We start from the raw sequence: 25777 nt of genomic DNA, 5'->3' as shown, positions 1-25777 counted from the left end.
GTAGTATTATTGGTGGTAGTAGTAGTATTATTGGTGGCAGTGGTGGTAGTAATGGTGAAAGTAGTAGTGATAGTGGTGTTAGTAGTGTTAATAGTGGTGACAGTAGTCGTATTGATAGTGGTGGTGATAGTAGTAGTAATAACGGTGATAGTAGTAGAAATAGTGGTGATAGTAATAGTAATAATGTTGATAGTTGTAGTAACAGTGATAGGGGTTATAGTAGTAGTAACAGAGGAGGTAGTAGTATTAATAGTAGTAGTAGTAATAGTTGTGACAGTAGTAGTAATAGTTGTGATATTAGTATGAGTAATAGTGGTGATAGTAGTAGTAATAGTAGTCATAGTAGTGGTGATAGTAGTAATAGTAGTGGAAGTAGTAGTATTAAGTAGTAGTATTGGAGGTGATTTGTAGGAATCTTACTTTTTCACAGCAGATAAGAATTCCATGCTCAGTGGCTCCGTGGCCATCGCCTCTGCGGTCAGGCTGGGGTTAAAGTCATAATCAAAGTCATAGACGTCAGTGGCGGCTGTCCAACTGAGAAGGAGACATAAAGCACCTCAGTGTAGCATCTGCCATAAATCAGGGGCATGCTGCGACTTGTAGTCCCCAGAATGTTTCCTACTGTACAGACAAATATCTTACGCACAGCATTGTAAATGTGACGTGCACTTTGGAGCCACCATCGTCACTGTCACTGTGTCGGAACGGTCCCTTCCTGAAAATCAAGCAAAGAAAAGGATCATCAGGAAGTGACACGTCATTTAAAGAAGGATTATTTATTTTTTGTGGTTTAAATTTTTTATTTTTAAAGCAACTATATAAAAAGAGTAATGGTATCTCAATAACACAAGCGGTCAGGGTCAGCAGAGTCATCTCATTAAAGTAAGAGGGCAGGGTCAGCAGTCATCTCATTAGGAGGGTAGAGTTAGCAGAGTCATTTCATTATTATTAAAAGGCAGGGTCAGTAGAGTCATCTCATTATCAACAGAGGACAGGATCAGTAGAGTATTCTCATTATCTGATTATCATTAGAGGGTGGGGTCAGCAGAGTCATCTTATTATTATTGGAGGGTGGGGTCAGCAGAGTCATCTTATTATCATTAGAGGGTGGGGTCAGCAGAGTCATCTCATTATTATTGGAGGGTGGGGTCAGCAGAGTCACCTCATTATTATTGGAGGGTGGGGTCAGCAGAGTCATCTCATTATCATTAGAGGGTGGGGTCAGCAGAGTCACCTCATTATTATTGGAGGGTGGGGTCAGCAGAGTCATCTCATTATCATTAGAGGGTGGGGTCAGCAGAGTCATCTCATTATCATTAGAGGGTGGGGTCAGCAGAGTCACCTCATTATTATTGGAGGGTGGGGTCAGCAGAGTCATCTCATTATCATTAGAGGGTGGGGTCAGCAGAGTCATCTCATTATCATTAGACGGTGGGGTCAGCAGAGTCACCTCATTATCATTAGAGGGTGGGGTCAGCAGAGTCATCTCATTATCATTAGAGGGTGGGGTCAGCAGAGTCACCTCATTATTATTGGAGGGTGGGGTCAGCAGAGTCATCTCATTATCATTTGAGGGTGGGGTCAGCAGAGTCACCTCATTATTATTGAAGGGTGGGGTCAGCAGAGTCATCTCATTATCATTAGAGGGTGGGGTCAGCAGAGTCACCTCATTATTATTGGAGGGTGGGGTCAGCAGAGTCATCTCATTATCATTAGAGGGTGGGGTCAGCAGAGTCATCTCATTATCATTAGAGGGTGGGGTCAGCAGAGTCACCTCATTATTATTGGAGGGTGGGGTCAGCAGAGTCATCTCATTTTCATTAGAGGGTGGGGTCAGCAGAGTCATCTCATTATCATCAGAGGGTGGGGTCAGCAGAGTCACCTCATTATTATTGGAGGGTGGGGTCAGCAGAGTCATCTCATTATCATTAGAGGGTGGGGTCAGCCAAGTCATCTCATTATCATTAGAGGGTGGGGTCAGCAGAGTCACCTCATTATCTCATTATCAACAGAGGGCAGGGTTAGCAGAGTCATCTCCTTAATTAAGAGGGCAGTGTCACTAGAGTCATCTTATTAAGAGGGTAGAGTTAGCAGAGTCATTTCATTATCTGATTATCATTAGAGGGTGGGGTCGACAGAGTCCTCTCATTATCAACAGAGGACAGGGTCAGCAGAGTCATCTCTTTATCAATAGAGGGTGAGTCCGCAGAGTCATCTAATTGTTAATAGAGAATAGAGTCATCTCATTACCAATAAAGAGTGGGGTCACTAAAGTCACCCCATTATCATTAGAGGGTGGCGTTAGCAGACTCATTTTATCCTTAGAGGGTTGGTTTAGCAGAGTCATCTCATTATTAGTAGAGGGAGGATCCAACAGTTATCTCATTATCAGTAGAGAACAGGGTCAGCAGAGTCATCTCATTATCATTACAGGGTCAGTAGAGTCATCTCATTATCATTACAGGGTGGGCTCAACAGGGTCATCTCATTACCATTAGAGGAGGTCAACAGTGTAATCTTATCATTAAAGGGTGGGATAAGCAGAGTCATCGCATTATCATTAGAGGGTGGGTTCAGCAGTCATCTTATTATCATTAGAGGGTGTGGTCGGCAGTGATTTCATTATCATTACAGAACAGGGTAAGTAGAGTTATCTCATTATCATTAGAGGGTGGAGTCAGGAAAATCATCTCATTATAATTAGAGGGTGGGGTCAATAGAGTCATCTCATTATCATTAGAGGACAGGATCAGCAGAGTCATCTCATTATCACTAGATGTTGGAGTCAGTAGAGTCATCTCATTATCATTTGAGGACAGGATCAATAGTCATATCATTATCATTAGAGGGCAGGGTCAGCAGTCATCTCATTATCATTAGAAGGTGAAGTCAGAAGTGTCATCTCATTATCATTAGAGGGTGAAGTCAGAAGTGTCATCTCATTACCACTAGAGGGCGGAGTCAGAAGTGTCATCTCATTACCACTAGAGGGCGGAGTCAGTAGAGTCATCTGATTACTGTAATTAGCCTCCCACTGCAAGAAGTTGATATCAACCTTAAGACTCCATCAAAAGAAATCCTCCATGTCTGGTACGGCTGCAGACACGTCACTGTGAGACCCCCAGCGCTCCAGCTGTCGTTCGCCTCGCTTTCCATGACGGTGACGGGGTGCTCGGGATGCTGCAGAGGACAGATATTGGCCCACATTTACTAATGTCAGTGCACCTAGATTTTGGTTTATATTGATGCCTTTTGGGGTGTGCCCCGTCTTTTTATTGTTTATGGTTAGATCTCATGCCATAGACCATTGCAGTCTACAGTAAAATCAGTGTTCGTATTAAGCCTTGCAGCAGGAAGGGCATAATATGAACTCCCCCCGGGCGGCCCTCCGAGTTATCACAAGGCCCCCGGCTGCCATAGCAATGTCACAAGTCTGCGCAGGATGCAGCATTTGTAGCATTTCTGACAAATTTAGAACTTTGTGGCGAAAGTTCATTTTTAAAGGTAACATCCCTGGTGGTGTAGGGCAGTGATGGGGTTAATGTTAAACCCGTGATGTTGTAGAGTAGTAAAGGAATTGATGATGAAATACATAATGAACTAGGGCAAGGAAAGGGTTAACGGTAAAGTCCAAAGTGACCTAAGGCAGTTCCAGGGGATTATTATAAAGTTCAAAATGGTCTTGGGCAGCACCAGGGTGAGGTCCTCAGTGATCTAGGGCACTGAAGGAATGGATAGTGAAGTCTGCAGTGGCAATGCAAGGGTTAATAGCATAGTCCCTGGAGGCCTAGGTAAGAGAAAAGATTGGTCATATAGTCCCTGGTGGTCCAGGAAAGAGGAGAATGTGATATTAAAGCCCGCAGTGGTCCAAAGAAGTGCGTGTACAGATTAATCGGCCAAGGGCAGCATGAGGCTGAATGGTAAAGTCCCTGGTGGTCTAGGGCAGTAAAGAATTTTAAGGGCAAAGACCCTGGTGGAAAGGACAGTGCGAGCAGGGGTTAATAGTATTGCCCCTTGAAGAATAGGCAAGTTAAGAGGTTAATAGTAAAGTCGCTGGTGGTCCACAGCAGTGCACATAGGAGTCAATGCCAAATTGTTGGTCAAGGACAGAGTCTGATGGTAAAGCCCGGGTGGTCTAGTGTAGTGAAGGGGCCACTGGTCATCACTTCTGCAGGCTGCAGGAATGTCCTGCTTTAAAATAGGAAAGCATCTTCCCAGCAAAGACGAAGCAGATTAGAAACCCTACAGATGACAGAGATCAACCAGATAATACAGATCACGGAGATCATACAGGTCATAGAAATCACAGGGATCATACAGGTCATAGAAATCACAGGGATCATACAGGTCATAGAAATCACAGGGATCATACAGGTCATAGAAATCACAGGGATCATACAGGTCATAGAAATCACAGGGATCGTACAGGTCATAGAAATCACAGGGATCGTACAGGTCATAGAAATCACAGGGATCGTACAGGTCATAGAAATCACAGGGATCGTACAGGTCATAGAAATCACAGGGATCATACAGGTCATAGAAATCACAGGGATCATACAGGTCATAGAAATCACAGGGATCATACAGGTCATAGAAATCACAGGGATCATACAGGTCATAGAAATCACAGGGATCATACAGGTCATAGAAATCACAGGGATCATACAGGTCATAGAAATCACAGGGATCATACAGGTCATAGAAATCACAGGGATCATACAGGTCATAGAAATCACAGGGATCATACAGGTCATAGAAATCACAGGGATCATACAGGTCATAGAAATCACAGGGATCATACAGGTCATAGAAATCACAGGGATCATACAGGTCATAGAAATCACAGGGATCATACAGGTCATAGAAATCACAGGGATCATACAGGTCATAGAAATCACAGGGATCATACAGGTCATAGAAATCACAGGGATCATACAGATCATAGAAATCACAGGGATCGTACAGGTCATAGAAATCACAGGGATCGTACAGGTCATAGAAATCACAGGGATCGTACAGGTCATAGAAATCACAGGGATCGTACAGGTCATAGAAATCACAGGGATCATACAGGTCATAGAAATCACAGGGATCGTACAGGTCATAGAAATCACAGGGATCATACAGGTCATAGAAATCACAGGGATCATACAGATCATAGAAATCACAGGGATCGTACAGGTCATAGAAATCACAGGGATCATACAGGTCATAGAAATCACAGGGATCGTACAGGTCAGGGATGCTCAACCTGTGGCCCTCCAGCTGTCGTAAAACTACAACTCCCACCATGCCCTTCTGTAGGCTGTAGGATGTCCGGGAATTATGGGAGTTGTAGTCTTACAACAGCTGGAGGGCCGCAGGTTCAGCATGCCTGATATAGAGCATATCAACCACAGAGCACTGGGCCCTTGTCTGGTAAGACTCACAAAGACTTACCTCGAAATCACCGACCCCGTCCACCCTCAGAAACAACCAGACCTCACAGCGGTTCCCCGATCTCCGGGCGACACGAGCGATGATGAAGCTTTTACCATCCTCCGTGAAGGCTGTGAAATATACGGAGTCTATAGCCTGGAGCGGAAGGAAAGCAATTATATCCATAGGGCGGTATTATAGTAGTTATATTCTTGTACATAGGAGCAGTATTATAGTAGTTATATTCTTGTACATAGGAGGCAGTATTATAGTAGTTATATTCTTGTACATAGGAGGCAGTATTATAGTAGTTATATTCTTGTACATAGGAGGCAGTATTATAGTAGTTATATTCCTGTACATAGGAGCAGTATTATAGTAGTTATATTCTTGTACATAGGAGGCAGTATTATAGTAGTTATATTCTTGCACATTGGAGCAGTATTATAGTAGTTATATTCTTGTACATAGGAGCAGTATTATAGCAGTTATATTCTTGTACATAGGAGGCGGTATTATAGTAGTTATATTCTTGTACATAGGAGCAGTATTATAGTAGTTATATTCTTGTACATAGGAGCAGTATTATAGTAGTTATATTCCTGTACATAGGAGCAGTATTATAGTAGTTATATTCTTGTACATAGGAGCAGTATTATAGCAGTTATATTCTTGTATATAGGAGCAGTATTATAGTAGTTATATTCTTGTACATAGGAGCAGTACTATAGTAGTTATATTCTTGTACATAGAAGGCAGTATTATAGCAGTTATATTCTTGTACATAGGAGCAGTATTATAGTAGTTATATTCTTGTACATAGGAGGCAGTATTATAGTAGTTATATTCTTGTACATAGGAGCAGTATTATAGCAGTTATATTCTTGTACATAGGAGGCAGTATTATAGTAGTTATATTCTTGTACATAGGAGCAGTATTATAGTAGTTATATTCTTGTACATAGGAGCAGTATTATAGCAGTTATATTCTTGTACATAGGAGCAGTATTATAGTAGTTATATTCCTGTACATAGGAGCAGTATTATAGTAGTTATATTCCTGTACATAGGAGCAGTATTATAGTAGTTATATTCTTGTACATAGGAGCAGTATTATAGTAGTTATATTCTTGTACATAGGAGCAGTATTATAGCAGTTATATTCTTGTACATAGGAGCAGTATTATAGTAGTTATATTACTGTACATAGGAGGCAGTATTATAGTAGTTATATTCTTGTACATAGGAGGCAGTATTATAGTAGTTATATTCCTGTACATAGGAGGCAGTATTATAGTAGTTATATTACTGTACATAGGAGGCAGTATTATAGTAGTTATATTCTTGTACATAGGAGCAGTATTATAGTAGTTATTTTCTTATACATAGGAGGCAGTATTATAGTAGTTATATTCTTGTACATAGGAGCAGTATTATAGTAGTTATATTCTTATACATAGGAGCAGTATTGTAGCAGTTATATTCTTGTACATAGGAGGCAGTATTATAGTAGTTATATTCCTGTACATAGGAGGCAGTATTATAGTAGTTATATTCTTGTACGTAGGAGCAGTATTATAGTAGGTATATTCTTGTACATAGGAGCAGTATTATAGTAGTTATATTCTTGTACATAGGAGCAGTATTATAGTAGTTATATTCTTGTACATAGGAGCAGTATTATAGTAGTTATATTCTTGTACATAGGAGCAGTATTATAGTAGTTATATTCTTGTACATAGGAGCAGTATTATAGTAGTTATATTCTTGTACATAGAAGGCAGTATTATAGTAGTTATATTCTTGTCAATTATCTTTTTATTGAGAAAGGTCAAGATCAAAAATACAAAGTTGACATTTCATACACAAAAGTATAAGAATAGGCATCAAATAGCAACATCTCTATGGAAGACGCATCCTTTTACATTTTTACAACTTGCGTTATAGATGTTAACATACCGTAGAACCGCTTACATACATAGGTATAGCATATACAGGGTACTAGGAAGATGTACAGGTCATACCCAATTCACAATGTTGCTACACAACCCTTGACAAGATTCTGTAAAGTGCAAATACTACTTGTGTAGGGTCTGCAAAGACCTCTGACATTTTGAGGCAACTGGCCTCATATAGTAGTTATATTCTTGTACATAGGAGCAGTATTATAGTAGTTATATTCTTGTACATAGGAGGCAGTATTATAGTAGTTATATTGTTGTATATAGGAGCAGTATTATAGTAGTTATATTCTTGTACATAGGTGCAGTATTATAGTAGTTATATTCTTGTACATAGGAGGCAGTATTATAGTAGTTATATTCTTGTACATAGGAGCAGTATTATAGTAGTTATATTCCTGTACATAGGAGCAGTATTATAGTAGTTATATTCTTATACATAGGAGACAGTATTATAGTAGTTATATTGTTGTATATAGGTGCAGTATTATAGTAGTTATATTCTTGTACATAGGAGGCAGTATTATAGTAGTTATATTGTTGTATATAGGTGCAGTATTATAGCAGTTATATTCTTGTACATAGGAGGCAGTATTATAGTAGTTATATTGTTGTATATAGGTGCAGTATTATAGTAGTTATATTCTTGTACATAGGAGGCAGTATTATAGCAGTTATATTCTTGTACATAGGAGGCAGTATTATAGTAGTTATATTGTTGTATATAGGTGCAGTATTATAGCAGTTATATTCTTGTACATAGGAGGCAGTATTATAACACATGAGTACAAAAATTCCAGCCTCCGATTACAGTAAAACCCCCAGAGTTTATTAGATCATGTTAAACATCAGTCAGATGTGCAGATCCAAAAGGCAAGACAGTCTGGTTACCTAAAAAAATTATTTTGGATGCGTCTTTTCTGAACACTAAGTTCAAACATGAACCGCAGGTAAAGGAAAGGACAGTGAGCACTGGCAGACAAAAGGACACCCAGACATACAGACTTCATGCACCTGGACACATGGACATTGCTCAGACACAGCAGACACATAAAGAAGCTATGGAAGAGCGACCGGACAAGAACTAGGACAGGCTGCAGACAACACACAGGACTAGAGCAGGATTCAGACGGTGACACAGATCCGGGCCGCCGACCATTCAGAAATGTCCGGACAGTACAGAAGAATAGTGTCTGCGCTTTTCTTGAGGCTGGCGGCTCTTGACTAGACTATTTTAGTGGTGATTCTCATTATTTTAAGTAAATGCTGTTAATGAGTCATTATCAGTATATTGAGCTGTAGACATGTGTTACTTATAATATTTATCGTTCATTCTGATTTTCAAATTTGTCAATAAAAAATGTTGGTGGATTTTGGGATAAGTTGTCCAGAAAAAAATATTCAGTTTGGCGACACTGATCAGAACATGAAAACCCGTGATAAACTAGAACAATCCAGAAACAATCAATGAACAAGGACGACAGTTGTTCAACCAGAGCAGGTAATGACACTGAGGAGACATCCCCCACACCGAATGATAGACACACAGCAAGAGAAAGATTAACCCTCGCAATGCAGAAATGAAGAGGAGCGCAAGCACGTCGGCAAGTGACACAGGACACTATATCACCTAAATTTTATATCAACCAAATATTTATAGGGATTGAAACTCAGATTTTCTGATTCAGGGCTCCAAATCCCTGCTCAGAGACAGAATTATAGATTCGGTCTTCCAGAAGCAACCACCAGGGGGAGCTCACTGAAGATAGATATATTGCTGTATAACTCTGGAGTAGAGTTCTCCCCCTAGTGGTGACTGCAGGACGTACGTCTGTGGCTGTGTAATAGAAAGCAGCGGATTTGGAGCTCTATATCAATATGCTGTGAAAATATGGAGCTCCGTCTAGAGATTTCTATAGAGGAGGGAGATAATGCAAACCATGGCTTTTAAATGGAGGAAAGTCACCTTTATCTGGCCACCTGAAGATGAAGGGGACACAGTATTACATAGAGCACGACAGCTCTTCATTCTATGGATTCGGGGAGGGGGGTCTCTAGGGAAAGTTACTGGTTAGCTTCTCAGTGATACATTATAATCAGCAGAATGTGCTGCCCGATATCTAATGGATAGCTATGAGATAGATAGATAAATAGATAGATAGATAGATAGATAGATAATAGATAGATAGATGATAGATAGATAGATAGATAATAAATAGATAGATAGATAATAGATAGATAGATAGATAGATAGATAATAGATAGATAGATAGAAGATAGATAGATAATAGATAGATAGATAGATAGTAGATAGATAGATAATAGATAGATAATAGATAGATAGATAGATAGATAATAGATAGATAGATAGATAGATAGATAATAGATAGATAGATAGATGATAGATAGATAGATAGATAGAGAGATAGATAGATAGATAGATAGAGAGATAGATAGATAGATAATAGATAGATAGATAATAGATAATGGATGGATAGATATGAGATAGAGAGATAGATAATGGATGGATAGATAATTAGTATGAAAAATTCCACGGCACATCCAAGGCGTAAAATCAGGAAAAACTTTTATTCATCAGACAGCGACGTTTCGATCCTCCTCCTGGGATCTTTCTCATGCACTGCTTGATCCCAGGAGGAGGATCGAAACGTCGCTGTCTGGTGAATAAATGTTTTTCCTGATTTTACGCCTTGGATGTGCCGTGGAATTTTTCATACTAACCATTTGAAGGGGGATCGCCTTCACAGCCGCTGGCACTCCGTTGATGTTGATATACTGCAGTGCCGCCCCAATTTCTTTATTTTGGATAGATAGATAGATAGATAGATAGATAGATATGAGAGAGAAAGATATGAGGACACACAATGACATCTCTTATTATCCGCAGATGGAACATTCCGGGCCTTAACGCTTCAGCCTTCGGATGTAAAACGCACAATCCAGACGTTACCCTAGGCCCTGAGCAATGTTCTAATCTATGGAGACCTCAATGCAAGAACAGGGAGAGACTACTTGACCACTGACGGAAATGTCTATATTTTTGGAGCAGACATTGACGGCTCAGTGCACACCGAGAGGAACAGCCGTGACGGCAGAACATTGCTGAACTTATGTGGAAGCCTCGGACTTCATATTCTCAATGGCCGCACCAAGGGAGACTCTTGGTAGATATACCCTAAACTCTCATGTAGGCAACAGTATGGCAGACCCCCATGCCATCACAGATATGGACCCCACAAATGTTTCATAGTCACCCCACAGACACACCTGTCAGACCACAACCAACTGCTCCTATTCATTAAATCCACAAGTAAACCACCGGGACCAATCATCTCAGCAGACCGGCCTCTTCCGCCTACCTCCATCTTTTAAATGGCCCAAGATGTCAGCCCCAAAGTATATGGAGACCATAAACAGCGCAGAGATCCAGGAGATGCTCCATAACTTCCATAGTAAAGTGTGTGAGCTGAACCCAGGAGTAAATCTCGCGGTAAGGGACTTTAAGAATATACTGTACACCATGGCGGAAATGTCTGACCTCAAAAGATGCAACAATAGGCCGAGAGAGCAACAACCCAACAGTTGGTTCGACCGGGAGTGTAAAGATATAAGGAAGGCGCTAAGAACGGCCTCAGATAGGAAACACCAAGACCCAACCAACCCCAGTCTGAGGGAAGCCTACAACAACATACAAAGACATCACAAAACCATCCTCAGAAAGAAAAAGCAACATCTCAACCAAGCTCCTCCAACGCCAAGACGCTCTCCAGGACAACTCCTTCTGGGAACTATGGAAACACATGGAGAAAACCAGCAAGAACACCGACCTCCACATCCAAGACAGCAACATCTGGATTCAGTACTTGAAGGATCTTTACAAAGCCATCTCGAGGGAGGAACAAAGCCAGGAACAAAAATAAATCCCGAAAAAGCTGAAGGATATGGAGGAAAAAAATCTAAGATTTCCAAAACCCTCTGGACACACCGATCACGCTGCAGGAGATAACAGAGAGGGTCTCCGTGATGAAGAGTAAAAAAGCCAGAAATGATCAAACACAGCCCGCCAGGTATCCAGGCCGCATTAGTAAAACTACAATGTTGTGCTGAGTGCCGGCTACTTCCCCCAGAGCTGGAACCAGGGCATCATCACCCCCATACACAAGAGCGGAGACAGGTACGACCCGGCCAACTATATGGGATATGCGTCAGCAGCAACCTGGGAAACTCCTCAGCAGTATCCTGAATAAGAGGACCCTCAGCCTCCTCACCAGCACAACATCCTCAGCAGAAGCCAAGCGGGCCTCATGCCAAACCACCGCACCACGGGCCAGATCTACACTCTGCAGAGCCTCATCAAGAGCCACGTCCGCAATACAAAGCCCGGAAAGATCTATGCCTGCTTTGTGGACTAACCCTTAGGATACCGGAGGTTTTTTCATTTTTCTTCCCTATTTTCCTTGAGCCATAACTTTTTTATATTTCTGGTCACATAGATGTATGAGGGCTTATTTTTTGCGGGACAGGTTGTACTTTCTAAAGCCACCATTAATTATGGTATGAAATGTAGTGGGAAGCGGTAAAAAAATTCCAAATGGGTGGAATTGGGAAAAAAACGCAATTCCTCCACCGTTTTACGGGTTTTGTTCCCACGGCGTTTCGATTACAACGATACCCCATATGTATAGGTTCTTTAAGTCTAAATAGTGTAAAAATAAATTTAAACTTTAAGAACTTTTTTTTTTACATCCCCATGTTCTGACTCCCATAACTTTTTTATACTTATGTCTACTGAGCTGTTATGGGGCTCATATTTTGCGGAACGATCTGTAGTTTTTATTGATACCATTTTTTATCACATTTTATTAAAATAAATTGGGGTAAGAGAAGCAATGAAAAAATGCTAAATCGCCCATTTTGACCTTTTTTTCTGTTACGCCATTCACCGTATTGGAATTTTTTTTCTATTTTAATATTATGGGCGTTTGCGGTCACGGTGATACCCATGATGTTTATATTTATTGTTATTTAGATATTTATTTTTTAATTATACGGAAAAATTCAGAACTAAGTATCCTGATCTGTAGAGCGGCGCCCGGGGATCTCACTGCACTTACTATTATCCCTGGGCGCCGCTCCGTTCTGCCGCTATCTTCGGTCACTTGGTTATAGTAGGCGGAGTCTGCCCTTGTTCTTGTGGGCGTCTCCTTCTCCTAGGCTGTAGCGCTGGCCAATCGCAGCGCAGAGCTCACGGCCTGGGAGAAAAAACCTCTCAGGCTGTGAGCTCTGCGCTGTCTCTGCCGGAGGACATAGCGTGAGAACAGAGCGGCGCCCAGGGATAATAGTGAGTGCAGTGAGATCCCCGGGCGCCGCTCTACATATCATGATACTTTTTTAGCCAGATGAAAGGTCCTCTTTAAACTTTTATATATTTTTTTAAATATATTTTTTAACATTTAAAAAAACTATTTTGTGATGATTTTGTGGCTCATATTTGAGCCTATAAATTATGTTTTTTTAATTTTTAATTTTGGTCTATCAGAGATTTTTAAAATGCCATTTAAATTCGATTTGGCTCATTTCTTATCCTGGCCTGCCATCTGGTGGCGAAAATAAGAATTGCAGCATGAACACTTTCAGCCTCATCAGCAAGGCTGAAAGTGTTCAGCGCAAGTACCGATGCCCCAATTGGCCAAACAGGGCAACGGTAGGAAGCCCTGAAGCTTTGATTAAGGCGATCGGCATTATTGCCGGTCACAGTAATTAGCCACAGATCTTTGCTGTTTGAAACAGCAGAGATCTGCCGGCCATGGCACCCGCTGCACGTGCGAGCAGGCGCCATGTTTACGCATCGATCCAGCACTGTACATGTACGTTGCTGGTATTGAAAGGGTTAAGAAGGCCTTTGACTCAGTGTGGCACCCGGGCCTTTTCCTGAAACTTCTGGAAAGCAGAATAGGAGGAAAAACATATGATGTCATCAGAGGCTCCTACACTGAGAACAGATGCAGCGGGAAGGTGAATGGGAGGAGAACGGCTTATTTCCGGCAGAGCCGAGGAGTCAGACAGGGCTGCAGCCTCAGTCCAACATTTACATCAGATAGATAGATAGAGAGATAGATAGATAATAGATAGATGATAGATAATAGATAGATAGATAGATAGATAGATAGATAGATAGATAGATAGATAGATATGAGATAGATATGAGATAGATAATAGATAGAGAGATAGATAGATAGATAGAGATAGATAGATAATAGATAGATAGATAATAGATAGATAGATAATTGATTAAAAGATAGAAGATTGATAGATAATAGATAGATAGATAGATAGATAGATAGATAGAGAGATAGATAGATAGATAGATAATAGATAGATAGATAATAGGTAGATGGAGGATAGATGTGCCAGTGTGGAGGCTGGCAGTGCAGTGGAGGCCACCTTCAGGTACTCACATAAGGATTATCCACCAGCTTTTGCGGAGCCTCCAGCTCACGTGTGGCCAGTTGCTGAGGGTTGGGGGGCTTCCACGCCCCAAGCATCTCTTGTTCCCGCAGCGCTCCGTACGACGATGTTTTTTTAGGCGAATATCGAATGAGCGTCAGGTAGAGGAATCTCTTGATGCAGAACAATGGTCCTGGCGCCGGGTATGCCCCTGAGGGCGCAGCTGGCACACGGGTTATGTAGCATTTTACCAAGAAAAGAAAGGCCACAAAGAGCAGCAGTAAGACGGCCATACCGTCCGCAGGTTCAGAGACACTGCCCTGCTGAACTCTGCTCCACTGCGCAAACACAACTTTCTTTCCTTCACTGCAATCTGATTTCGCAAGAATTCAGTCCTGAGAAAAGAAAACTGAAAGCATAGGAAACAGGAAAGTATGTCACATGTATCCCTGCTCTACTGCGCGGCGGGGCCCCCTCTCCTGTAGAGTGTAAGCTCTTATGGTCAGTGAGGTCCTCTCTCCTGTAGAGTGTAAGCTCTTATGGTCAGCGGGGTCCTCTCTCCTGTAGAGTGTAAGCTCTTATGGTCAGTGGGGTCCTCTCTCTCCTGTAGAGTGTAAGCTCTTATGGTCAGTGAGGCCCCCTCTCCTGTAGAGTGTGAGCTCTTATGGTCAGCGGGGTCCTCTCTCCTGTAGAGTGTAAGCTCTTATGGTCAGCGGGCTCCTCTCTCTCCTGTAGAGTGTAAGCTCTTATGGTCAGCGAGGTCCTCTCTCTCCCTCTCCTGTAGAGTGTAAGCTCTTATGGTCAGCGGGGTCCTCTCTCTCTCCTGTAGAGTGTAAGCTCTTATGGTCAGCGAGGTCCTCTCTCTCCCTCTCCTGTAGAGTGTAAGCTCTTATGGTCAGTGAGGTCCTCTCTCTCCTGTAGAGTGTAAGCTCTTATGGTCAGACGGGTCATCTCTCCTGTAGAGTGTAAGCTCTTATGGTCAGCGGGGTCCTCTCTCTCTCCTGTAGAGTGTAAGCTCTTATGGTCAGTGAGGTCCTCTCTCTCCTGTAGAGTGTAAGCTCTTATGGTCAGCGAGGTCCTCTCTCTCCCTCTCCTGTAGAGTGTAAGCTCTTATGGTCAGTGAGGTCCTCTCTCTCCTGTAGAGTGTAAGCTCTTATGGTCAGACGGGTCATCTCTCCTGTAGAGTGTAAGCTCTTATGGTCAGCGGGGTCCTCTCTCTCTCCTGTAGAGTGTAAGCTCTTATGGTCAGTGAGGTCCTCTCTCTCCTGTAGAGTGTAAGCTCTTATGGTCAGCGGGGTCCTCTCTCTCCTGTAGAGTGTAAGCTCTTATGGTCAGCGAGGTCCTCTCTCTCCCTCTCCTGTAGAGTGTAAGCTCTTATGGTCAGCGGGGTCCTCTCTCTCCTGTAGAGTGTAAGCTCTTATGGTCAGTGAGGTCCTCTCTCTCCTGTAGAGTGTAAGCTCTTATGGTCAGTGGGGTCCTCTCTCTCCTGTAGAGTGTAAGCTCTTATGGTCAGCGGGGTCCTCTCTCTCCTGTAGAGTGTAAGCTCTTATGGTCAGTGAGGTCCTCTCTCTCCTGTAGAGTGTAAGCTCTTATGGTCAGTGAGGTCCTCTCTCCTGTAGAGTGTAAGCTCTTATGGTCAGCGGGGGCCTCTCTCTCCTGTAGAGTGTAAGCCCTTATGGTCAGTGAGGTCCTCTCTGTCCTGTAGAGTGTAAGCTCTTATGGTCAGTGGGGTCCTCTCTCCTGTAGAGTGTAAACCCTTATGGTCAGCGTTCTCTCTCTTCTGTAGAGTGTAAGCTCTTATGGTCAGCGGGGTCCTCTCTCTCCTGTAGAGTGTAAGCTCTTATGGTCAGCGGGGGCCTCTCTCTCCTGTAGAGTGTAAGCCCTTATGGTCAGTGAGGTCCTCTCTCCTGTAGAGTGTAAGCTCTTATGGTCAGCGGGGTCCTCTCTCTCTTCTGTAGAGTGTAAGCTCTTATGGTCAGCGGGGTCCTCTCTCTCTCCTGTAGAGTGTAAGCTCTTATGGTCAGTGGGGTCCTCTCTCTCTTCTGTACAGTGTAAGCTCTTATGGTCAGCGGGGTCCTCTCTCTCTCCTGTAGAGTGTAAGCTCTTATGGTCAGTGAGGTCCTCTCTGTCCTGTAGAGTGTAAGCTCTTATGGTCAGTGGGGTCCTCTCTCTCTTCTGTAGAGTGTAAGCTCTTATGGTCAGTGAGGTCCTCTCTCCTGTAGAGTGTAAGCTCTTATGGTCAGTGAGGTCCTCTCTCTCTCTCCTGTAGAGTGTAAGCTCTTATGGTCAGCGGGGTCCTCTCTGTCCTGTAGAGTGTAAGCTCTTATGGTCAGTGGGGTCCTCTCTCTCTCCTGTAGAGTGTGAGCTCTTATGGTCAGCGGGGTCCTCTCTCTCTCCTGTATAGTGTAAGCTCTTATGGTCAGCGGGGTCCTCTCTCCTGTAGAGTGTAAGCTCTTATGGTCAGCGGGGTCCTCTCTCTCTCCTGTAGAGTGTAAGCTCTTATGGTCAGTGGGGTCCTCTCTCTCTCCTGTAGAGTGTAAGCTCTTATGGTCAGCGGGGTCCTCTCTCTCCTGTAGAGTGTAAGCGCTTATGGTCAGTGAGGTCCTCTCTCTCCTGTAGAGTGTAAGCTCTTATGGTCAGCAGTGTCCTCTCTCCTGTAGAGTGTAAGCTCTTATGGTCAGTGGGGTCCTCTCTGTCCTGTAGAGTGTAAGCTCTTATGATCAGCGGGGTCCTCTCTCTTCTGTAGAGTGTAAGCTCTTATGGTCAGCAGTGTCCTCTCTCTCCTGTAGAGTGTAAGCTCTTATGGTCAGTGAGGTCCTCTCTCTCCTGTAGAGTGTAAGCTCTTATGGTCAGCGGGCTCCTCTCTCTCCTGTAGAGTGTAAGCTCTTATGGTCAGTGAGGTCCTCTCTCTCCTGTAGAGTGTAAGCTCTTATGGTCAGTGGGGTCCTCTCTCTCCTGTAGAGTGTAAGCTCTTATGGTCAGCGGGCTCCTCTCTCTCCTGTAGAGTGTAAGCTCTTATGGTCAGTGAGGTCCTCTCTCTCCTGTAGAGTGTAAGCTCTTATGGTCAGTGGGGTCCTCTCTCTCCTGTTGAGTGTAAGCTCTTATGGTCAGCGGAGTCCTCTCTCCTGTAGAGTGTAAGCTCTTATGGTCAGCGGGGTCCTCTCTCTGCTGTAGAGTGTAAGCTCTTATGGTCAGCGGGCTCCTCTCTCTCCTGTAGAGTGTAAGCTCTTATGGTCAGCGTCCTCTCTCTCCTGTAGAGTGTAAGCTCTTATGGTCAGCGGGTCCCCTCTCTCCTGTAGAGTGTAAGCTCTTATGGTCAGCGAGGTCCTCTCTCTCCTGTAGAGTGTAAGCTCTTATGGTCAGCGGGGTCCTCTCTCTCTTCTGTAGAGTGTAAGCTCTTATGGTCAGTGGGGTCCTCTCTCTGCTGTAGAGTGTAAGCTCTTATGGTTAGTGGGCTCCTCTCTCCTGTAGAGTGTAAGCTCTTATGGTCAGCGGGGTCCTCTCTCTCCTGTAGAGTGTAAGCTCTTATGGTCAGTGAGGTCCTCTCTCTCCTGTAGAGTGTAAGCTCTTATGGTCAGTGGGGTCCTCTCTGTCCTGTAGAGTGTAAGCTCTTATGGTCAGGAGTGTCCTCTCTCCTGTAGAGTGTAAGCTCTTATGGTCAGCGGGCTCCTCTCTCTCCTGTAGAGTGTAAGCTCTTATGGTCATTGTGGTCCTCTCTCTCCTGTAGAGTGTAAGCTCTTATGGTCAGTGGTGTCCTCTCTCTCCTGTAGAGTGTAAGCTCTTATTGTCAGTGTGGTCCTCTCTCTCCTGTAGAGTGTAAGCTCTTATGGTCAGTGAGGTCCTCTCTCTTCTGTAGAGTGTAAGCTCTTATGGTCAGTGGGGTCCTCTCTCTCCTGTAGAGTGTAAGCTCTTATGGTCAGCGGGGTCCTCTCTCTCTCCTGTAGAGTGTAAGCTCTTATGGTCAGTGTGGTCCTCTCTCTCCTGTAGAGTGTAAGCTCCTATGGTCAGTGAGGTCCCCTCTCTCCTGTAGAGTGTAAGCTCCTATGGTCAGCGGGGTCCTCTCTCTCCTGTAGAGTGTAAGCTCTTATGGTCAGTGAGGTCCCCTCTCTTTCCTGTAGAGTGTAAGCTCTTATGGTCAGCGGGGTCCTCTCTGTCCTGTAGAGTGTAGGCTCTTATGGTCAGTGGGGTCCTCTCTGTCCTGTAGAGTGTAAGCTCTTATGGTCAGCGGCCTCTCTCTCCTGTAGAGTGTAAGCTCTTATGGTCAGTGGGGTCCTCTCTCTCCTGTATAGTGTAAGCTCTTATGGTCAGCGGGGTCCTCTCTCTCCTGTAGATTGTCAGTTCTTATGGTCAGTGGGAGAGGTGGACACAAACAACGGAGCACCCAAAAAAAATGCAGCGTTACGGTTGCACTTACCAGAGTTGCGCTAACTCAGGCAGACCTCTTGAGTAGACATATGGATGTGACCGCTGCTCCCACCACTTGGGACTCCAAAAAGGAAGACACGACATTATGATGAAGAGGAAAAAATAATGTTTTCAGGGAGCTGACCACTAAAATAGTAGTTTAATAAAAAAAATACATCAGAAAATAAAACCAGCGAGGACATGTTTCGGGGCGGACACGATGGGCCAGGAGTCTGCGGTGATCTCTGCTTGCTACAGCCTGGAGTACAATCAGATGATTTTCCTATTTCATGACGTAAAGTCATGATTTTATTAAAGACACGGAGGCGAGTATTGCTATTCTCCTTCTTTACTCTGACCAATAGCAGCAAAGAAAAACTTGAACATGTGACCAAACCCCTCCCATAGTCCTAGTATAAAAGGTCACTCCTCCATCAGAACCTCCTCTTTCTTTGTAACCAGAGTCCAAACAGTCCCAACAAAACTGGAAACCGAACATCCGACCTCCTGGGAAGGAACCGCCAGTCATCCGGAAACGAATCAGGAACCAAACCGGAACGACAGCTTGATAAGTAATTCTCGTCTCTTCCACCACAACGATCGGCTGGAACCAAAACTGCCGACCCTCCAAACCATCATGCAGAACCACGACGACTGCCCAAAACGTCAGTCTCAACCTAAAAAATGGAAAAAAAAACAGAGAGTGATAGGAGACGAATTGATACATAGTATCCAAACTAAATGGTTGCGCAAAACCTACTCAGGAAAAACTCACAGAGTTAAAACCTAATGCTCAAAACAAAGCAATCCATAATAAAACGTAACATAAATACTTACATAGGGAGGGAAAATAGGGAGGGCAATACTCGCCTCCGTGTCTTTAATAAAATCATGACTTTACGTCATGAAATAGGAAAATCATCTGATTTTATTACAAGACCCGGAGGCTCCTATTGCAAGTTCAAAGTCTCAGACACGTTATCAATGATGGAAGAAAACACATGAGGACTTGGTCTAAAATAAAAACTCCCTAAACGTGGAGACACTGGACCAATCTGCCAACTTCAAAATGTCCTCAAGTCTGGCCCCAGACACCGCCAGCGAAGTAGCAGATGCCCCTCTGGCGGAATGTGCCGAAAACAGAGAGACGTCCACGCCAGCCAACTCCATGATCCACTTCATCCACCTTGCCAACGTGGGAGTTGTCACCGGAGCAAAAGGCCGAACCGTAGAAAGGAAGAGCTGCGGAAGCTGTCTGGATCTATAAGGTGAAGTGCGAGCTTCATATTCCTTAAGGCACGCCACCGGACAAAGCGAAGGCGAAGCAGGAAAAGCCGGATAGGAGACCGAGCGTATGTGGGTCTTAGTCCTCCTAGAAATGTCAAACGTGACCCCCTCCGGGGTATACGAGCGGGCATCATGGTCCAGAGCCCTGACATCGGACACCCGCTTGCAGGAAATCAGGCAGAGAAGCGTGACCAGCTTCGCAGACAACTGCCGAATGGAGAGTTCAGAATTCTGAGGCCAAGCAGACAAAAAGGAAAGAACACAAGACACGTCCCACGTGGTGGTGAGCCTTGGTCTTGGTGGTCGAGACATACGCGAGCCGCGCATCAGCCGGCAGACCAACGCGTGTTGACCCGCAGGAGTACCGTCAAAGCCTTGATGCGATGCCGAGATGGCGGATCTGAACAGGCCGATGGTGCGATACGCCTTGCCCTGGTCGAAGAGGGAAGACAGGAAGTGTAAAATCTCCGTCACAGGTGCCGAAATGGGATCCAAGTCCCTAGCCAAGCACCAGTCAGCCCAAGACCCCCAGGCTGATCTATAAGATCTTCTGGTTCCTGGGGCCCATGCGTTCTCCAGAAGGACTTTAGCAGTACCCGAAACTCCCGGGACCTCCCAGGGTCCCCTGAAATCCGACACGCCAGCAGGCGCAGAGTCCCGTCCAGGAGCAGAGGATGCGGTTGGTGGTGAGGGCCGCGGAGGAGAGTCAGCGACGTCGGGAGAAGGCGAGGGATCTCTGTCATCATCTCCAGCAGGTGGGGAAACCACGACTGGGAGCTCCAGAACGGGACCAGCAGGGTCAGGTCCGCGACACTCCGGCGTACCTGAATCAAGGTCCGTGGAATCCGTTGGAACGGCGGGAACGCGTAGAGGATCCCCCTGGACCAATCCTGGAGAAACGCATCCACGGCCTCGGCTGCCGGATCCGGGCGCCAGCTGTAAAAACGTGGTAGTTGCGTGTTCAGGCGCGAGGCAAACAGGTCGATGCAGAAAGGACCCCAAATCGACGTCAAGGAGTGGAATACCGCCGGATCTAACTGCCAGTCGCTGGAATCCGATAGATGACGAGAACTCCAGTCCGCGTGGATGTTCAGAACCCCCGGAAGGTATTCCGCCAAAACCACCAATTCCTCGGATAGGCAATAATCCCAGAAGTCCTTCGCCAAACGTGACAAAATGGTGGACCGAGTTCCACCCATGCCGTTGATGTAACGTACAGCTGACACGTTGTCCATACGCAATTGAATGCAGGATCTGGCCGTGTCCCTCGTGAAGCTCTTGATAGCGAAAGAGCCCGCCAACAGTTCCAACGCATTGATGTGGAACCCAGTCTCTATGTCTGACCAGCTGCCCGTCGTGATGCCCTCGCAGTGAGCCCCCCAGCCTGACAGGCTGGCGTCCGAGTCCACCACGAAATCGGGGCGCTGACCAAAAATCGCCTTGCCGTTCCAGGCGTGCAAGTTGAGGATCCACCAGGACAGCTCCTCCCTGGTTTCCTCGTCCAAGGGAATCCAATCCGCATAGGAAGCTCCCGTCCGCAAATGAGATATTTTCAGGCGTTGGAGGGCCCGGTAATGAAGCGGGGCTGGGAACACCGCCTGGATAGAGGAGGCAAGTAGGCCTATTATCCTCGCCAGTTGACGTAGCTGGATTCGGGGAGACGACCTGGCTCTGAGCAATTCCTTCCGAATTGACCGAATCTTGGCCGATGGTAAGCTGAGGGTCCCCACTGTGGAATCCACCATGAACCCGAAGAACTCCATCCTTCGGGACGGAGAGAGACAGGACTTCTCCCGGTTGAGCAGGAACCCCAGATCTGAGAGCAGGTCCATGGTCCAGCGAAGGTGATCTAGTAACACCGACCGGTCCTGAGCCATGATCAGGATATCGTCCAGATAAACGATGAGGCGAACTCCCCGACCGCGAAGCCAGGCCATAGCTGGGCGCATCAGTTTGGTGAAACACCATGGAGCTGACGAGAGGCCGAATGGGAGGCACGTAAAACGCCAAACGCTGTCCTGCCAAGAGAAACAGAGGAGATCTCTGGACGCGTCCTCTACCGGGACCGTAAGATAAGCGTCTTTTAGGTCCAATTTGACCATCCAATCGCCCATCTGCAGTAAATCTCGCAGTAAGTGGATCCCCTCCATTTTGAAATGGCGGTAAACGACAAACGCGTTGAGAGCGCGTAAATTGATGACGGGTCTCATTTGACCCCCCTTCTTTGCAACCAGAAAGATGTTGCTGATTACCCCGTAAGGGGGTCCCGGGGCTGGCTCTATGGCCCCCTTGCGGACCAGGTCCGACAACTCTGAGTCCACCAGAACGCGGTTCTCTGCTGACAACACCACCGGGTGTGGGAGAGAAAAGGACAGAGGGAAAGACGTGAGTTCTATGTGAAAACCCCTGACCGTGGAAAGGACCCATTGGTCTGAGGTGATGCGGGACCAGGCATGAGAAAAGAGACGTCGTCTGCCCCCTACACAAGCATTTGAAGAATTGAAATGGGGCAGCGTTCTTACCATAGGGGCGTCTGGAACCGGGTTGTCCTCTATACCCTCTGGATCTCCAAGGATTTCCTCTGGATGGGAAGAAAGGAGCCGGATCCCGCCTGTGCTCCTGGAAAGCCGGTCTCTGTGAGAAGGAGCCTCGACCCGAACCACGGGACTGGTACTGGGCTCGGCCGGACAGACGGCCCCTGAAACTGCCGGCCCTGGTAGAGACCCTACCCTGGAAAAACCCTCTTCATTGAGCTCTGGGCTTTATCGAGGGCGGTGAAAGCGCCGACATAGCGGCCTAGGTCCTTGATGAAGGACTCTCCAAATAGTAGGCCTTGAGCCTCCTTTCCTGTCTCTGTCAGTGCCAGATTCGAGAGTTTCGGTTCAATTTTGAACAGAATGGCCTTACGCCGTTCCATGGATAGGGACGTATTCACGTTACCCCCAATGCAAATGGCGCTGCACCCACTCGCGCAATTCTACTGGGTCTACCTGACCGCCCTCAGCCTTAGCTGACTCTGCCAGATCAAAAAATCTTGGCTAGAGGGCCAAATATGTCCAGGAGTTTGTCCTGGCAGGAGCGTAGGGCTGACTCCAGGCCCTTACGCGGGTTCCAACCCGCTTTAGAAAGGAATTGGATCATTTTCGGATCCACAGACGGGGTATCGCAGACCTTGTTGGGGATAATCGGTCTGGGGCATTCCGCCCTGAGCTTATTGCGGGCCTCTCTGGATAGAGGGCATCGCACCCGCGCCTCCAATATCTGGACACATGGTCCAAAGGTAGCCATTCCGCGGATCGCGGGTGATGGAGCGAGTCAGGGTTAAATAACAGGTCCCCAGAGGGGTCCACCAAATCTGCAGGTAGTGCGTCTGCAGACGATCTGTGAGTACTACACCCGGGTAGGGGGTTAGATTCCATGACCCCGAAGGGATCCTGCTCTGCCTCATCAAAGGCGTCATCTATAGCCTCCTCCTCAGAACCGACCTCAGAGTCGGTAGCACAATCCTGTTGTGCTGTAGCCCATTTCCATTCTCGCGTGCGTTCTGCCTGACGCGGACAGGCTCTCTTGCGCGAACCAAGCGCGCCAACATTGGTGGCAACATCATCACCAGTCAAGGTTGTTCTGGAGGCATGCGGCCCAGGCCCGGCCGGTTTAGAAACCGTAGCGGGTTGCGGCATATTAGCCGGATGGGTAGCTAGGGCCTGTGCAATGGACTGGGATATGACAGATGTCATGGATCCCATAGCTGCTGCAATAGCATTAGAGACAGACATCTGAAAAGCCTGTGATTGCTCTGTCTGCAGTCTGTCCTGATCCGTGTGCACTGAAGGGGTTAAGTCAGCCAGAGGGAATTCCTCCTCTGCTGAGCCCTGATCACTATTGTGGGACCTAGGCATCTTCTGGCCTTAGTATTGCCCCAACTTCTTAATAAGTGAATATAAATATATGAGGGATGCCCCTAGGGAGAGATGGTGACTGGCAGGAGGATTTGCCCCAAGCCAAGATGGAAAAAGGACACAGCGCTGAAGATACAACCTGTGAGGGAGCAGGAAACGCTGGGAATGAGGTCCTGAGCGCACGTAGCCGGAAGCGCCCGAAATCTCGCGAGATCTCGGGCGCCGCGCTCAGAAGCAGAGAGCCGGAGGCGGGAAATCCCCCGACAGGAGAAAGATCAAAGGAGAAGCCGCGCCAAGCGCAGCTATGGAAATCCCCCGCTCTAGAGACTAGAAACAGGCGGGGGAAGAAGCAGTAAGTACACGGTACAGGAGTACAGGGGAGCCAGGAAATATATATAAACCCTAAGGAGGGGCAGAATAAATCCCCCAGAGCTTATGGGCAACCTGTAGAGGAAAAAATCAACCACAATAAAGCCAGCAGGCTCCCCTAAACGCTGGTTAAAAACCCACAAACAGCCTATATCAATATAAGTATATATAAATATACCCAAACACAGTATAGTCACACAGTATAGTCACAGTAATGCCTTGAATGTACTTATCTCTGCGGTCAGCAGCAAAGAAAGAGGGGGTTCTGATGGAGGAGTGACCTTTTATACTAGGACTATGGGAGGGGTTTGGTCACATGTTCAAGTTTTTCTTTGCTGCTATTGGTCAGAGTAAAGAAGGAGAATAGCAATAGGAGCCTCCGGGTCTTGTAATAAAATCGTATCTGTCAGACTATACACAAACATATCCCCATCCTACAACCCATATGTTTCTTCCAGCGACTATTCAGGTCGAGGGGCGAGTGAGCCTACATAAGTACAACATGAAGGGAGCGATAAATGCAGGAGCTCGGAGTGGAGCATTGCAGACATCCCATCAACTCTCATCATGCACAAATAATAACACCTACGATATAGGACACAACATTAACTGCAACAATGTATATAATCACCTGGATAAAATGTCACATGTTGAACCACAGGCAACTAACAACACATCGGAGACACTCAGTCTTTACCTTAAAGGGGTTGTCCAGGTTCAGAGCTGAAACCGGACATCCCTCCATTTTCACCCCGGCAGCCCCCCTGACATGAGCATCGGAGCAGTTCATGCTCCAATGCTCTCCTTTGCCCTGCGCTAAATTGCACAGGGCAAAGGCATTTTTAGGAGTTCCGGTGACGTACCGGGCTCTCTATGGGGCTGACAGGAACCCCGGTGACGTCACCGTCACAGATGGGCGGGATTTGGCTCTGCCCTAGCCAGTTAAACGGCTAGGGCAGAGCTAAAGCCCGCCCCTCAGAGCCGGTGACGTCACCGAACACACTGCCGGGCGGAAGTTACTGCCCGGCAGTGTGTTATTGAAAACAAAAGAGCCCGTGCCCTGCGCGATCTAGCGCAGGGCACTGGAGCGCATCGGAGCATAAGATGCTCTGATGCTAGGCTCAGGGGGGCTGCCGGGGTGAAAATAAGGGTATGTCCGGGTTCAGCTCTGAACCCGGACAACCCCTTTAAGCAATGCACAAAGCATACATGTATCTCCAGCCTCCGCGGATGCCATCACAGTACATGCAAGAGATTAAAAAAATGTAAAGGGCTACTATATTACTGCTCCTATGTACAAGAGTATAATCACTATAATACTGCCTCCTATGTACAGGAATATAACTACTATAATACTGCTCCTATGTACAAGAATATAACTGCTATAATACTGCTCCTATGTACAGGAATATAACTACTATAATACTGCCTCCTATGTACAAGAATATAACTACTATAATACTGCTCCTATGTACAAGAATATAACTGCTATAATACTGCTCCTATGTACAGGAATATAACTACTATAATACTGCCTCCTATGTACAAGAATATAACTACTATAATACTGCCTCCTATGTACAAGAATATAACTACTATAATACTGCTCCTATGTACAAGAATATAACTACTATAATACTGCTCCTATGTACAAGAATATAACTGCTATAATACTGCTCCTATGTACAAGAATATAACTACTATAATACTGCCTCCTATGTACAACAATATAACTACTATAATACTGCCTCCTATGTACAAGAATATAACTGCTATAATACTGCCTCCTATGTACAAGAATATAACTACTATAATACTGCTCCTATGTTCAAGAATATAACTGCTATAATACTGCCTACTATGTACAAGAATATAACTACTATAATACTGTTTCTATGTACAAGAATATAACTACTATAATACTGCTCCTATGTACAAGAATATAACTACTATAATACTGCTCCTATG

General features: G+C 45.5%; 1 protein-coding gene across 1 annotated transcript in view; it reads right to left on the bottom strand.

The window, feature by feature from the left end:
• LOC122920396 overlaps positions 1-19262 on the bottom strand; it is a 32024-nt gene extending 12762 nt beyond the window's left edge. Inside the window, exons 1-6 of the mRNA XM_044269852.1 lie at positions 18265-19262; positions 13862-14245; positions 5443-5577; positions 3056-3180; positions 647-715; positions 421-534 (exon numbers count right to left, since the gene is read on the bottom strand). Of these exons, the coding sequence (XP_044125787.1) occupies positions 421-534; positions 647-715; positions 3056-3180; positions 5443-5577; positions 13862-14143 (725 nt within the window). The 5' untranslated portion in view covers positions 14144-14245; positions 18265-19262. The remainder of the gene's footprint in view (positions 1-420; positions 535-646; positions 716-3055; positions 3181-5442; positions 5578-13861; positions 14246-18264) is intronic.
• Between the last annotated feature and the right edge of the window lie 6515 nt (positions 19263-25777).

This window comes from Bufo gargarizans, chromosome 10 (assembly GCF_014858855.1).
Source record: "Bufo gargarizans isolate SCDJY-AF-19 chromosome 10, ASM1485885v1, whole genome shotgun sequence".
NCBI classification, from domain to species: Eukaryota; Metazoa; Chordata; class Amphibia; order Anura; family Bufonidae; genus Bufo; species Bufo gargarizans.
Note: the sequence above shows the minus strand (reverse complement) of the source record. Positions and strands in the feature narration are given on the sequence as shown.